This window comes from Xenopus tropicalis, chromosome 3 (assembly GCF_000004195.4).
Source record: "Xenopus tropicalis strain Nigerian chromosome 3, UCB_Xtro_10.0, whole genome shotgun sequence".
Taxonomy (NCBI): Eukaryota; Metazoa; Chordata; class Amphibia; order Anura; family Pipidae; genus Xenopus; species Xenopus tropicalis.
The window spans coordinates 151500305-151516053 of record NC_030679.2 but is presented as its reverse complement, the minus strand read 5'-3'; the positions used below and the strand labels follow the sequence as shown (position 1 = coordinate 151516053).

General features: G+C 49.4%; 1 protein-coding gene across 3 annotated transcripts; it reads right to left on the bottom strand.

Annotated features, from left to right (window-relative positions):
- Positions 1-489: 489 nt before the first annotated feature.
- Positions 490-14262, bottom strand: srrt (serrate, RNA effector molecule). Of its 3 annotated transcripts, NM_001375276.1 has the most exon segments (21): positions 490-765; positions 844-940; positions 1602-1691; positions 1776-1834; positions 1836-1859; positions 1862-1938; positions 2061-2254; positions 2665-2818; positions 3034-3207; positions 3553-3729; positions 3813-3891; positions 4392-4453; positions 4983-5131; positions 5303-5420; positions 5497-5604; positions 5691-5842; positions 5925-6094; positions 9261-9449; positions 9533-9679; positions 11380-11511; positions 11660-11798. In NM_001375276.1, coding segments are annotated over 21 exon segments (2547 nt in total). In that variant the 5' UTR covers positions 11779-11798; the 3' UTR covers positions 490-689.
- Between the last annotated feature and the right edge of the window lie 1487 nt (positions 14263-15749).

Sequence of the window (15749 nt, the reverse complement as noted above, 5' to 3'; positions counted from 1 at the left end):
TATTGGTCAACCAAAACCTGCCAATTCCCCCCCCCGCAAGCTTTACGTCTATTTATAGACCCCAACCTGCCCCACCTATGACACCACTGAGGGGGCAGGCACGTGCCTATGAATAGACCCAGAAGTGGGTTGCAGGCGAGAGGCAGAACTGAAGGGTCCCAGGCTGACCCCCGCACATCACTACTAAGGATACCGTGCTGCCCAGGGCAACTGGCCTAGAACTAAGAATGAATGAAAGTATAACTGTTGGCAATGCACAATGGGAGCCAGAGGACCCCACTCCTCCTCCTATAGTAAATCCTTATAGTAAAATCAGGTTCCTCCTTCATTGCTACTAGGGATGCACTGACGAACCCCTGAACCGAATCCAAATAACTAGGACCGGGAAGGGTTAAAAATTACTGTGCACCCCCCCTACCATTTAACCCGAGCGCATCGGGCAGGTTCTTACACAGCAGCCGCGACCCAGAAATAATCTCAGACCCGAGCTAAAAAGCTGCTCACAGCAGTGAGTTCATCTGTTTATTAAACAAAAAGACCAACGTTACCAAGTTCAGCCGCAGCTGAGAGGTCCTGTAACCGGCTACAAAATAAACCTTGGGAGGGGCGTAGGGACTGGCATGGCGCGGGCACGGTCGGCAGTGGGAAAGTGCAACAAAGGGAGGCGGCTAAAATAGAAGGCGGGGCATTTAAAAGAACTCCACATCATCGGGGGCATCCAGATCTCGGTATTCAATGATGGCACGTGGGTCCCCCCTGATCATCCTGCGGGGAGGAGAGGAAGAGTGTGAAGGCACAGACAGACACGTAGGCAGAATGGAGGAAGGCAGAGACAACGCTAACCTGTTACGTGGTTTTCCAGGGTACATCCCTTGGCCCCTAAAAGCGTCGTAATTTCCACGTCCAGCCCCGTAGGGAGTAGGAGGGAACTGAGGCGCGCCTATAGGGAGAAGCACAGTTAGACCCAAAGGCAGGATTGGTGCCCGACCCAGCCCAGTAGGCTGCCGAGTTGGCATCTCAGAGGCTGCAGGTCAGGCCAAGCTCTAGTAGAACTATGTATAACTATGAGCTGGGCGCCACCTACAGGCAATAAGCAGAACTGGCTGATCAGCTGCTTAGTTGGACATTCAGTTAAATTAAGTTTTAGTATGTCATAGAACGCCCAATTATAAGCAACTTTTCAATTGGTCTTCATTATTTATTTGTTATATTTATTTATTTTTTCGCCTTCCAACTCTTTGCAGTTTTTAAATGGGGGTCACTGACCCCAGCAGCCAAAAACCTACTGCTCTGTGAGGCTCCAGTTTTATTGTAATTGTTACTTTTTGTAACTTCTTCTATTCACCCCCTCTCTTATTCATATACCAGTCTCTCTTCCAAACCACTCCCTGGTTGCTAAGGTAATTTGGATCTTAGCAACCAGATAGCTGCTGAAACGCCAAACTGCAGAGCTGCTGAACAAAAAGTTAACTAAAAAAAAACTACAAATAAAAAATGAAGACCAACTGCAAATTGTCTTTGAATATCACTCACTACATCATACTAGCATTTGCCTATCATTCCTACCAGTACGGCAGACTATGGCTGCTAGGGCTACTCACCTGCATATCCCAGCACAGGGGGCCGCGGCTGGGCGTAAGGTAGGAGGGCTTGGGGTCCCTGGTGGGGGTACAGCAGCCCAGCGGCCAATGCTGAAGGAGAGAGACAAAGAGCACAGTGAGGGGGTGAGACAGAGGGAAGCTACGGATACAGTGGTTTCACCTGCCTGCACTTACCTTGCCCGGCTGTACCAACTGGCGGCTGCAAGGGTTTGACCTCGGGGAGGGCGGGGCGCTTGCTGTCGATCAGGTAGTTGTTGAAGAACGCCACCTCCTTCTTCACCTCCTCAATCTTCTCGCCATGTTTGTTGAAGATATGCTTGCGCACAAACTCCGGTCCCTAGGGGCAAAGGGGCAATTAGTTCCAGTGGGTTTCCCCCTAAATGCCCCACGATCCATTGCCCCGGACCCATAACAGGAGCCCCCGGCCCAGTCGTCCTATCACTGAAATAATCTACGCACCTTGAATTTCTTGCCGCTGAGGGGGCACAGCCACTTCTCCTTGCCCAGCTCCTGGGTGTTGGCCGTCACAAACTTCTCCACTTCCTGTTCTGGGTCCTTCTTCCCCATCTTCACTGCCTCCTCCTCAGACAGGGTCTCCCGAACCGCAAACAGGGGCGACAACTTCTCCTCAAAGGTCTTCTGCCACTCGGCCACTGCCAGGGGGAGGCCCACAAGTGAGAAAAGTCATCTCCCCTCTCTGTATAACAGTACTGAGTATCTCCCCTCTCCTCTCTGTATAATGCTACTGAGTATCCCTCCCCTCTCTGTATAACGGTACTGAGTATCTCCCCTCTCCTCTCTGTATAATGCTACTGAGTATCCCTCCCCTCTCTGTATAACGCTACTGAGTATCTCTCCCCTCTCTGTATAACGGTACTGAATATCACTCCCCTCTCTGTATAATGGTACCGAGTATTTCTCCCCTCTCTGTATAACGGTACCGAGTATCTCTCCACCGATACCCACCTTCCCTCTCCGAATACCTCCCCCCTGTGCAATACAGGTAAGTACTAAGACTACAAGACAAGAAGCACTGAGCAGAGTCTATATCTGGGGTCTGTACCTTCACCATGTGACACGCGGTTGGGGGGCAGGGGGCCGCGCACGTGCATCATTCCACACCGCGTTGGCATCTCATCCTCATTGGGGTACTCGCATGTGTTATAATAATCAACAGAATGGACAATACGAAGGTAAAATAGGAGTTTATCCAGCACCTAAGTAGGGGGAAATTTTTTTTTATAAATTTAGTAAGCTTAAATCATTGGACATCTATATTATGGAAAGATCTCTTATCAGGAAAGCCCCAGGTGCCGAGCATTCTGGATAACAGGTCCCGTGCCTGCACTGTACATGACACATCTATACACACCGTGGAGGCAGTACCAGCCCAATACACACAGCTACACGGCGCTGGGACAAATGGCAGTACCTTGATAAGCTTTTCGTCCCGCTCCACGCTGATCTCTGTGGGGTTCCCTTCCTTGGGGGTCTCTGTTTCAGGGGTCCTTCCCGCACTAAATAAGAGCTCTTCTTCCTCTGCGTTCACTTCATCAATAAGGTAGTCTGTGATGTTCTTCAGAATGGGATTCTGGGCTGAAACCATCTGAATATGATGGAGCAAAGCAAGAGGCACAGAGGTTAGAACAGAGCACCCCAAAGCCCTCAGTCCCCGTCCAACCGAGCACCCCAAAGCCCTCAGTTCCAGTCCAACCGAGCACCCCAAAGCCCTCAGTTCCAGTCCAACCGAGCACCCCAAAGCCCTAAGTCCCCTGTCCAACCGAGCACCCCAAAGCCCTAAAAGAATAGGACTATATAGGTATGTGTAGATTTGTCTATACAGTTCTCTCTCTATATCTATCTATATCCTTATGTGCATGGAGTGGGGGTCTAATGTAGGGGTTAAACCTGTGACTTCTCAAACCCAATGAAACTCGAATGTGTGTCTCACCTGGTCCCCCTGCTCCCCCTCCCACAGCAGAGCTCTCTCATCCAGAGCGTGGATCAGCCTTGCTGCCAGCTTGATATCATTGCGCACAATGGGGCGGTGCATGGTTATGCCGTTTATATTCCGCACTCGATAGGTCAGGTCTCTGTTCACCCCGGGACTCAGTTCACACTCACGGAGCTGGGGAGAGAAATAAGGCAATGGGATAAGAGGGGGAGGACCGTACGGCCAATGGCAGGCAGCCCGCGGGGCAAGGTACATACCCGGATATTCTGCACGCTCCAGCAGATCTCCTTGATGTTGACGCTGCGATCGAACGTCACGTATGCTTTCCGAAGAAACCTGCCGTAAGGGAAGAGACTCACATTTAATCCGTGTGCAGCAATGATGGGAATTCCTGCATTTATTATTAAGTATGTTATAGACTTGCCTTTTCTAAGCAACTTATCAATTGGTCTTCATTATTTTTTATAATTCTTAATCTATTTGCCGTTTACTTCTAACTTTTTTTAGCTTTCAAATGGGGGTCACTGACCCCGGCAGCCAATAAACTACTGCTCTGTGAGGCTACAGTTTTATCGTTACTATATATAACTTGTTTTTCTATTCAGGCCTTCTCCTATTCCTTTGCAATCCTTTCATTCAAACTGCTATCTGGTCGCTAAGGTAATTTGGACCCTAGCAACCAGATACCTGCTAAAACGCCAAACTGTAGAGCTTCTAAACAAAAAGTAAAATAACTAAAAAAAAAAAAAAAAAAGTTATTTAGTGCTGGAATGCTTTGTCTCCGGGCTGTGGGAAACAGTATATTTGCAGTACTATACAAACACAACAGAACTCACCTTCTCTCTGGTTGGGGCTCAGACAGCGCAACCCTCATGAAGCCAGGATACCTCTTGCACAGCTGCAAAGCCAAAAACAAAGTGCTGTCATTAAAGGGAATTAATCACTACTGGGAAGAACCACATATGGCTAAAGGGGAAGTAAAGGAGCAGAGAATTGCGACATTGCGATGGCACCACAGTTGGCATTAATGGTATTTCCTTGCACTGGGTCATCCCAGCAGGGGCAGAGTAAGGCAGCAGTGATTGGGAGACAGCCCGGCAGGGGCAGAGTAAGGCAGCAAGTGATTGGGAGACAGCCCGGCAGGGGCAGAGTAAGGCAGCAAGTGATTGGGAGACAGCCCGGCAGGGGCAGAGTAAGGCAGCAGTGACTGGGAGAAAGCCCGGCAAGGGCAGAGTAAGGCAGCAGTGACTGGGAGAAAGCCCGGCAAGGGCAGAGTAAGGCAGCAGTGACTGGGAGAAAGCCCGGCAAGGGCAGAGTAAGGCAGCAGTGATTGGGAGACAGCCTGGCAGGGGCAGTAACAGCAATAAGTGACAGTCTGACAGAACAGACATCCCTGGGTCAGTCTCTGTGGGCATGTAGATTCTTACCGCAGTGATCTCTGCTTTGGAAATGTTGGGAGGAATGTTCCTCATAAAGATGGAGCAGGTTTTGTGCAGCGGCCGCGGTTTCACTGGGTCTTCTTTCTGCTTCTCTTTCTGCTTTTCGGTTTCTTCCTCCTTTTTCGGAGTATCCTCGGCTGGAAACCAATAAGGCCGTATTGTTAGTATTTGTTGGCAAGCAAAAACATTTGCACCCGTTGCCCCAGAGTCACCCTGGGGGTAACTTGGCAGTTGCCCGCACCTCTGTTCTGTAAGGCAGAGAGGCTCCTTCTAGGCCAAGAGACAAAATGACAGAAATCCCCACTTACCCCGACCGTTCTGGCTGGGAGTTTCCGCCTTTGGCTTAGGACTTGCTGTCTCAGTGTCGGACTCAGAGTCACTCCCATCGTCACTGTCGCCACTTCTCTTGCGCTTCCTGGTGCCAGGCTGAGGGGGCAACACAGCTGAATAAAGCACTGAGGCTACCCATGCACACCCAGCGCCTCCCTCCCTATATCTGTACCTTTCTCGTTTCCCTCTCTGGCTCTTCCTTTTCTACCTTCTTCTCTTCCTCCTCCTCCTCGGGTTTTACAGGTTTCTCTTCAGTTTCAGCTTCTTTGTCTTTTTCAGGCTACAAACAAAATGGAATGAGCCCACAAACCTTTCACACATTTGCCACCCCGGGCCCCTGCCCTTATGGGTTCATCTGCCTCTCACCTTGGCTGGGGGTTCCTTCTCCTCCGTCACCTTCTTCTCAGCTTCGGTCGCTCGTGCTTCCTCTTTCTTTGCAGCCTCTCTCTTTGCCTCTTCCTCCTCCTCATCTAGAATCTTGAGGTCGATTTCCGTTCCCCCCTCCATCTTTATGACGGCTGTTAGAAAGGGGGCACACGAGTGTCAGCTTGGGGGGCGCACAGGCCTGAGAGGAGCACATAAAGGTGGGCCCATCCCTACCTGCGTCCAACACCTTGATGATGGCTGTAGACTGAGCGATGTCCAGTTGCACCTCATTTAACCAGCTGTTTTCCATGAGGTACATGAATGCACTGAGCCGGTTGCGCAGAGCAGCCTGGGATTCCTGTTTATGCTTTCCCACTTCATCTGGGTGATACTTGGAGCGGAACCTTGGGGGGGAAAGGAAAAGGTGCAAGTGGAGGGGGGGGGGGGGGGGGGGAAGAATGAGGAGGCAAAATGGAGAACAATAAAATTACAAGCTTGTATCGACATAGGAACAACATGAAAAAGCAACAGAGCACAGTTCCCACTGCCCCCCCATATCCCCGTTAGGAGAATATCCTATAAACCCCTCCCCACCTTTCTAATGAAACTGCTGGGTTTCTCTTGCTTAACCGGGGAGGACGTACCTAGCAAAGTACCTGTCTGCAAACACAGCAGCTCCATCTCCAATACAGAGATAATACAGAGTGTTCTTTGCACAATAAGCTAAACCCTCATACTGCACCTACAATCTGCCCACTTACGCCTGGGGGAGGCACTATACACCTGTATTCAACATGGACCCATACAGAACCTCTAGTAGAGAGTCCTCTATCAAAAGAAACACAGGATTTCTTATTTCCTTTTGTGTCACATGTTCTTCTGTGTCAGGCTTCCTGCTCTCAGAAAAATCCAAGGCACCGGCACCAGTCTGCTCACTTTGCTTCTCTCTCCCCCTCCCATCAGTGTGTAATCTGAGCTACCAGCAGCCAGAGCTGCAGCAGGAAGCTACTGAGAGCAAGCTAAAATGGTAGCTGCTATCTTAAACAAACACAGGGAGCTTCTAGGGCTGTTACTCAGGCAGGTAAAGCTTTCTGCAGAATAAAGGGTTCTAGGTGGGACTAATGCTGCATATTTGGGTTTATGTTGATCACAGGCGCAGAGGTGAAGATTAAGCCAATAACCAGCAAGACTCTTCTGTATAACCATAAGTCAAGCAGAAGTCGCCAATGTCGCAGTCCCAAGCGCAACCCCCCTCCCCACAACATAAAAATAAAAAAACAGACTTAACCACCAAATAGGTTACCTGGTCCACACTGAGCAAGAGACTTGGAACAATAACTTTATAGTTTCACCAATTTCCACAGGGTTCTATTTTAGGTTTCGGGGGATGTTTATAAACCAGAGTGGTGTTTCCCTGAGAGCGCGCTGACTAGCTAGGCCCTAGAACATTGGAAAGCTAATGAAAATAAAAAACACCTGACTCACTGACACCGGAAAAAAAAAAAAAAAATCACGAACAGAAAAATAAAAACGAAAAAAAAAACATGTTGGCGGCAGGAGGAGGATTCCTTAAACTCGAGCGGCTTCAGAGAAGGAGAAAAGTGCAGTTTTGGTTAAGTAGAAAGAAAACAAAAAAAAAAAAATACAAATATACATAAATACAATTACAGCTTTATTTGATATACACAGGAGCTCCTACAGCTAGGAAAGGGTGCTGGGAGTTGCACGTCAGAGGGATGGATGAGGGAAGAGAAAAGGAAGGGAAAAAGCCGGCAGGGAGGAGAGACCAATAGTGGTTACCAGGGAAACTGCCAGGTTGGTAACCATCATAGCAACAAATGAAAACCTGACTGTCTGGAACAGTCACATGAGCAGAATCCTGTTCTAGAACACTGGGGGTTAGTTTAAAGGGGCTGTTAACTTTTAGCAGGATGTACAGAGTAATATTCTGAAACAATTTGCAATTGGTCTTCATTTATCATTATTTCAGTTTTTGGTCTGCAGTTGTGCAGCTATCTGGTTGCTAGGGCCTAAGTTACCTTAGCAACCAGGGAGTGGCTTGAATGAGAAGCTGGTATATGAACAGGGAAGGCCTCACAGAGCAATAGTTATTGGCTGCCGGGGTGGGTGACCCCCCATTTGAAAGCTGGAGAGAGGCAGAAGTAGGGATGCACCAATCTATAACATACTAAAGGTTAACTTAAAGGTAACCAACCCACATTTAAGTAGCCCTCCCAACGGGCTCCATGTTGCGCTCTATACAAACATGGTATTATAGGCAATGGCTTGTGGCTCGTTCCCAGAGGGTGGGAGTAGCCAAATACTACTGGGCTACTATCAGACGCAGCACTCACACTAACAAATTGGAGAATAAAGCAGCAGATATTATGGCCCTTATTAAAGGGGTGGGTTCACCTTTAAGATAACTTTTGGTATGTTAAAGAATGTACTATTCCTAGCAACTTTGCTATTGGTCTTCATTATGTTAGTTGTTTTTTCTTTTAATTATTACTTCGTCTAAATCTCTCCAAGCTTTCCTACTGGGGTCACTGACCCAGTTAGCTGAAAAAAAACTATTGCTCTATGAGGCTATGATGTTATTTTTATTGTTACTTTAAATTCCTTGTTTTTCTATTTAGTCCCTCTTTTATTAATATCCCAGTCTCAAATTCACGCCACTGCCTGGTTGCTAAGGTAAACAAGACCCTAGCAACCAAATAGCTGCTGAAATTCCAAACTGGAGAGCTGCTGAACAGCAAGACTTTTACCCTGGGTTTTTTTTTTCTTTTTTACTGCTACCTGCGCGGTTCCTTCATTGGCGGAACTGTAATGGACTGTAATATGTTGAAAGGGGCGGGTTCAGCTTTAAATTAACTTTCAGTACGTTATATAGAATGTCCTATTCTTGGCAACTTTGCAGCTGGTCTTCATTATTTATTTGCTACAGTTTTCGAAATATTTGCCTTCCTCCTCTATATCATTCCAGCTTTCAAATGGGGGTCACTGACCCCCAAACATTTTTGCTCTGCGAGGCTCCAGTTCTATTGTTACTGCCTATTCCTTAGGGTCAAAGGCACACAGGGCAATTAGTCGCTGCAACTTTTTTTTTTCTTTCAAAAGTAATGGGACCAATGTAAACTAAATACGATCAGTTGCAGCATCTGGCGTGTTACTCTACAGCAGTAAACCGGCACAATAAGTCGTGGCGACCAATCGCACCACGTGTCTTCGCCCTTATCTTTATATTCAGTCCCTCTCCTATTCATATTTCAGTCTCTCATTCTAACCACTGCCTGGTTACTAAGGTAGACAAGACCCTAGCAACCAGATAGCTGCTAAAATACCAAACTACAGAGCTGAAGTGAATTAACTGAAAATCCACAAAAAATAAAAAATGAAGACCAATTGCAAATTGTCTCAGACTATGAATGTCTATGTCGTACTGAAAGTTAATTGAAAGCTCAACAACCCCTTTAAGGCTAACGTTGCACAGGAGAGTGGGAATAAGGCAAGAGAGTGCAGACAGAGGCAAGAAGAGGAGGAAGAGGGGTATAAGGGAGCGCTACGTACCACTCCTCATCTTTGTGCGCGAGGAAGAACTCCTGCATCTGCTGCCGCCGGAAATCAATCTTGTAATCGTTGTAGCGCTTTACCGCCTCCGTCTCATCCACCGAGTCTTCCAGGGAGAGCAGGAACTCTTTAAAGGTCTTCATAATGGGGGCCGGGGTCCCCAGATCCACCTCGTGCAAGTTCCCAAGTCTGGAGGAGGAGAGAAGATGTCATTAGTAACTCCTCCCCAAAACACATCCATGTATAAGCCCCTAACCAACTGGGTCAGTTACCTGGCCTGGATAGGAATGCCATGATGCTGCATAACGTGTATTTCTGGATGTCCCCAAGGCTGGGGGGGACCATACCCCGGGCCGCCGGCTGCACTGGAGTAGGGCATATCATAGCCACTGTGGTATGGGTCCGAGCCATGGTCATCCCTGGAGCAAAAAGATTTCATCTTAAACGGGTTGTGCACCGATGAGTTAACTTTTAGTAGGATGTAGAGAGATATTCTGAGATCATTTGTAATTGGTCTTCATTTGTTATTATTTGTAGTTTTGTAATTATTTCAGTTTTTGTGCAGCAGCTCTCCAGCTTGGAGTTTCAGTTGCTAGGATCCAAATTACCTTAGTTACCAGGGAGTGGTTTGAATGAAAAACTGATTTCATTCAAACTGATAAATGAAAATAACTACAGGTGTTCTGGGTAACTTAAGTCTGCTAAAAAGTATTTAAATACTGAATAAACCCAATAGGACTGTTCTGCCCCCAATAAGGGGTAATTATATCTTAGTTGGGATCAAGTACAGGTACTGTTTTATTATTACAGAGAAGAGGGAATCATTTAACCATGAAATAAACCCAATAGGGCTGTTCTGCCCCCAATAAGGGGTAATTATATCTTAGTTGGGATCAAGTACAGGTACTGTTTTATTATTACAGAGAAAAGGGAATCATTTAACCATGAAATAAACCCAATAGGGCTGTTCTGCCCCCAATAAGGGGTAATTATATCTTAGTTGGGATCAAGTACAGGTACTGTTTTATTATTACAGAGAAGAGGGAATCATTTAACCATGAAATAAACCCAATAGGGCTGTTCTGCCCCCAATAAGGGGTAATTATATCTTAGTTGGGATCAAGTACAGGTACTGTTTTATTATTACAGAGAAAAGGGAATCATTTAACCATGAAATAAACCCAATAGGGGCTGTTCTGCCCCCAATAAGGGGTAATTATATCTTAGTTGGGATCAAGTACAGGTACTGTTTTATTATTACAGAGAAAAGGGAATCATTTAACCATGAAATAAACCCAATAGGGCTGTTCTGCCCCAATAAGGGGTAATTATATCTTAGTTGGGATCAAGTACAGGTACTGTTTTATTATTACAGAGAAAAGGGAATCATTTAACCATGAAATAAACCCAATAGGGCTGTTCTGCCCCAATAAGGGGTAATTATATCTTAGTTGGGATCAAGTACAGGTACTGTTTTATTATTACAGAGAAAAGGGAATCATTTAACCAGTAAATAAACCCAATAGGGCTGTTCTGGCCCAATAAGGGGTAATTATATCTTAGTTGGGATCAAGTACAGGTACTGTTTTATTATTACAGAGAAAAGGGAATCATTTAACCATTAAATAAACCCAATAGGGCTGTTCTGGCCCAATAAGGGGTAATTATATCTTAGTTGGGATCAAGTACAGGTACTGTTTTATTATTACAGAGAAAAGGGAATCATTTAACCATGAAATAAACCCAATAGGGCTGTTCTGCCCCAATAAGGGGTAATTATATCTTAGTTGGGATCAAGTACAGGTACTGTTTTATTATTACAGAGAAAAGGGAATCAATAATGAAGACCAATTGAAAAGTTGCTTAGAACTGGCCATTTGATAGCATACTGAAAGTTAAGTTGAACTGCCCCTGTAAATTAGCTTTCAGTATGTAACCATGGCAAAGCATTGGGCAAGACTGGCCGCTTGTTCCCTACCGACCATGTTGGCAGGTTCCAGCCCATTTATGAGACATCCCCGAGAGACATCCGGTTGGGGCAGGAGAGAGGGATGGACAGGCCCTATCCCACAGCTCCTTGCCCTATAGTGAAGGCTATAATAATGCCCCCGACACTCACCAGTCTCTTCTCATGCGTTTCTGGGGGGGGCTGAGATCGTGCCGTTGGGGGGAAAACCTCTCTCTGCGGCTCCTGCTTTCATAGTCTCTGTACTCTCCGCGGCTCCGCCTCTCTCTCCCACGATCCCATTCTCTAGAGGGGCAAGGTGGGAAGGAGCGTTAGTCTAAAAGCCCCCAGCAACCAATAAGATTTTGTTTCCAAAGAGATGCCCCAAATGGCTGCTAGTAACTGTGCGGCCGAGCCATTCCCCCATGGGCCCCGCACGTCGGGTCAGCCTTACCGGTCGCTCCAGTCGTCCCTCCTCCTCTCCTCCCTTTCCCTGGATCGGTCATAGTCGCTTCTCTCCCGCCGGAACTTGTCCCTCCTCCTGCGATCGTATTCGTCATCACTGTCGGCCATTGGGGGCAGAAAGCTGGACTGAAACGGGCAAGCTCTAGTAATTACACAGGGTTTCCCAGGCCCCTGCTCTACCATTATTATCAATTACACAGGGTTTCCCAGGCCCCTGCCCCCCATTATTATCAATTACACAGGGTTTCCCAGGCCCCTGCCCCCCCATTATTATCAATTACACAGGGTTTCCCAGCCCCCATTATTATCAATTACACAGGGTTTCCCTGGCCCCTGCCCCCCCATTATTTTCAATGACACAGTGTTTCCCTGGCCCCTGCACCCCCATTATCTACTACACAGGGTTTCCCAGGCCCCTGCACCCCCATTATCTACTACACAGTGTTTCCCTGGCCCCTGCACCCCCATTATCTACTACACAGTGTTTCCCTGGCCCCTGCACCCCCATTATCTACTACACAGGGTTTCCCAGGCCCCTGCACCCCCATTATCTACTACACAGTGTTTCCCTGGCCCCTGCACCCCCATTATCTACTACACAGGGTTTCCCAGGCCCCTGCACCCCCATTATCTACTACACAGGGTTTCCCAGGTCCCTGCCCCCCATTATTTTCAATTACACAGGGTTTCCCTGGCCCCTGCACCCCCATTATTTTCAATGACACAGTGTTTCCCTGGCCCCTGCACCCCCATTATCTACTACACAGGGTTTCCCAGGCCCCTGCACCCCCATTATCTACTACACAGTGTTTCCCTGGCCCCTGCACCCCCATTATCTACTACACAGGGTTTCCCAGGTCCCTGCCCCCCATTATCTATTACACAGGGTTTCCCAGGCCCCTGCTCCCCCATTATTTTCAATTACACAGGGTTTCCCTGGCCCCTGCCCCCCCCATTATTTTCAATGACACAGTGTTTCCCTGGCCCCTGCACCCCCATTATCTACTACACAGGGTTTCCCAGGCCCCTGCACCCCCATTATCTACTACACAGTGTTTCCCTGGCCCCTGCACCCCCATTATCTACTACACAGGGTTTCCCTGGCCCCTGCCACCCCCATTATCTACTACACAGTGTTTCCCTGGCCCCTGCACCCCCATTATCTACTAACACAGGGTTTCCCAGGCCCCTGCACCCCCATTATCTACTACACAGGGTTTCCCAGGTCCCTGCCCCCCATTATCTATTACACAGGGTTTCCCAGGCCCCTGCTCCCCCATTATTTTCAATTACACAGGGTTTCCCAGACCCCCATTATTTTCAATTACACAGGGTTTCCCTGGCCCCTGCACCCCCATTATCTACTACACAGGGTTTCCCTGGCCCCTGCTCCCCCATTATCTATTACACAGGGTTTCCCAGGCCCCTGCACCCCCATTATCTACTACACAGGGTTTCCCAGGCCCCTGCCCCCCCCATTATTTTCAATTACACAGGGTTTCCCTGGCCCCTGCCCCCCCATTATTTTCAATGACACAGTGTTTCCCTGGCCCCTGCACCCCCATTATCTACTACACAGGGTTTCCCAGGCCCCTGCACCCCCATTATCTACTACACAGTGTTTCCCTGGCCCCTGCACCCCCATTATCTACTACACAGGGTTTCCCAGGCCCCTGCACCCCCATTATCTACTACACAGGGTTTCCCTGGCCCCTGCACCCCCATTATCTACTACACAGGGTTTCCCAGGCCCCTGCACCCCCATTATCTACTACACAGGGTTTCCCAGGCCCCTGCTCCCCCATTATTTTCAATTACACAGGGTTTCCCAGACCCCCATTATTATCTATTACACAGGGTTTCCCAGGCCCCTGCCCCCCCATTATTTTCAATTACACAGGGTTTCCCTGGCCCCTGCACCCCCATTATCTACTACACAGGGTTTCCCAGGCCCCTGCACCCCCATTATCTAGTACACAGGGTTTCCCAGGTCCCTGCTCCCCCATTATTTTCAATTACACAGGGTTTCCCAGACCCCCATTATTATCTATTACACAGGGTTTCCCAGGCCCCTGCCCCCCCCATTATTTTCAATTACACAGGGTTTCCCTGGCCCCTGCCCCCCATTATCTACTACACAGGGTTTCCCAGGTCCCTGCCCCCCCATTATTATCTATTACACAGGGTTTCCCAGGCCCCTGCTCCCCCCATTATCTATTAATTACACAGGGTTTCCCAGGCCCCTGCTCCCCAAGTAATTACACAGGGTTTCCCAGGCCCCTGCCCCCCAGTAATTACACAGGGTTTCCCAGGCCCCTGCCCCCCAGTAATTACACAGGGTTTCCCAGGCCCCTGCCCCCCAGTAATTACACAGGGTTTCCCAGGCCCCTGCCCCCAGTAATTACACAGGGTTTCCCAGGCCCCTGCCCCCCAGTAATTACACAGGGTTTCCCAGGCCCCTGCTACCCATGATACGGACTTACCTTGAGGAGCAGAGAGAACACGACAACAAAAACGCGACAGCGAGAGAAAAAATGCAGAGCGAAAAGACGTCACTTCCGGAACAGACCGGATGTGCCTTCCCAGAACTGAGGCGCAGAAATGTTCCCGCCTAATTGTTGGCGCGTCCGGACTGGTTACAGCGGCCATCTTAAGTAAGGGCAAACATACAGATGTGTGGGTAGGGGATGTTGTGCCTTTGGGGTTGGGAAATGGGGGAAGGCAGATATGGGGGTCTGTAACAGGGAGCTGTAGGGAGGGAATGGGGGGCTGTAACAGGGAGCTGTAGGGAGGGAATGGGGGGCTGTAACAGGGAGCTGTAAGGAGGAATTTGGGGAGGCTGCTAACAGGGAGCTGTTAGCGGAGGATGGGGGGCTGGCTAACAGGGACTGCTTCAGGGAGGGAATGGGGGGCTGTAACAGGGAGCTGTAGGGAGCGGAATGGGGCGGGCTGTAACAGGGAGCCTGTAAGGGAGGGAATGGGGGGCTGCTAACAGGCGAGGCTGTAGGAGGGAATGGGGGGCTGTAACAGGGAGCTGTAAGGGAGGGAATGGTGGGGCTTGTAACAGGGAGCTGTAGGGAGGAATGGAGGGTCTGTAAACAGGGAAGCTGTAGGAGGGAATGCGGGGCTGTAACAGGGAGCTGTTTAGGGACTGGAGAATGGCGGGGCTGTAACAGGGAGCTGTACGAGGGAATGGGGGGCCTGTAACAGGAGCTGTAGGGAGGGAAATGGGGCGCTGTAAACAGCGGAGCTGTAGGGAGGGAAGGGGGCGGCTGTAACAGGAGCTGTAGGGGAAGGGAATGGGGGGGCTGTAACAGGAGCTGTTAAGGAGGGAATGGGGGGGCTGTAACAGGGAGCTGCTAGGAGGGAATGCGGGGGGCTTGTACGGCGAGCTGTAGGTGAGGGAATTGGAGGGGGCTGTAACAGGGACTGTAGGGACATGGGGAATGGGGGGCTGTGAAACCAGGGCGAGCCTGGGAGGGTGGGGAGCTGTCGAGTGAGCGAAAGAGGGAAGAAGTGGGTGGGAGAGCGAGAGCGGAGCTGACTGAGGAGAGCATGAGCTGTAGGGAATGCGGAATGGTCGGGGGCTGTAAAACAGGGAGCTGTAAGGAGGCGGAATGGAGGGGGCTGTTAACAGGCAGCTGTAAGGACTGGGATGGTGGGGCTGTAACAGGGAGCTGTAGGCGAGGGAATTGGAGGGCTGTAATAGGGAGCTGTAGGAGGGGAATGGCGACGGGGCTGTAAACAGGGAAGCTGTAAGGAGCGGAATGGGGGGCTGTAACAGGGAGCTTAAGGAGGGGAATGGGGGGCTGCTAACATGGAGCTGTAAGGAGCGGAATGGGGGGGCTGTAACAGGGAGCTGTAAGGAGGAAATGGGGGGGCTGTAACAGGGAGCCCCCTGAGGGAGGGAATGGGGCGGCTGAACAGGGGAGCTGTAATGCAGGGAATGGGGGGGCGTAACCAGCGGAGCTGTAAGGAGGGAATGTGGGCTGTAACAGGGGAGCTCTGTAGGGAGCGAATGGGCGGGCGTAACAGGGAGCTGTAAGGACGGGAAGGGGCGGCTTGTAAACAGGAGCTGT

Bases quoted from the DNA above. Each gene is read 5' to 3' on its own strand.
- srrt (XM_031897953.1), bottom strand. From the start codon at position 11,778: ATGGCCGACAGTGATGACGAATACGATCGCAGGAGGAGGGACAAGTTC. The intron at 9,450-9,532 runs GTAACTGACCCA...CTCCTCCTCCAG, and splicing joins GGCATTCCTATCCAGGCCAG to ACTTGGGAACTTGCACGAGG. The intron at 1,692-1,775 runs GTAAGTGCAGGC...TCTCTCCTTCAG, and splicing joins AGTTGGTACAGCCGGGCAAG to CATTGGCCGCTGGGCTGCTG.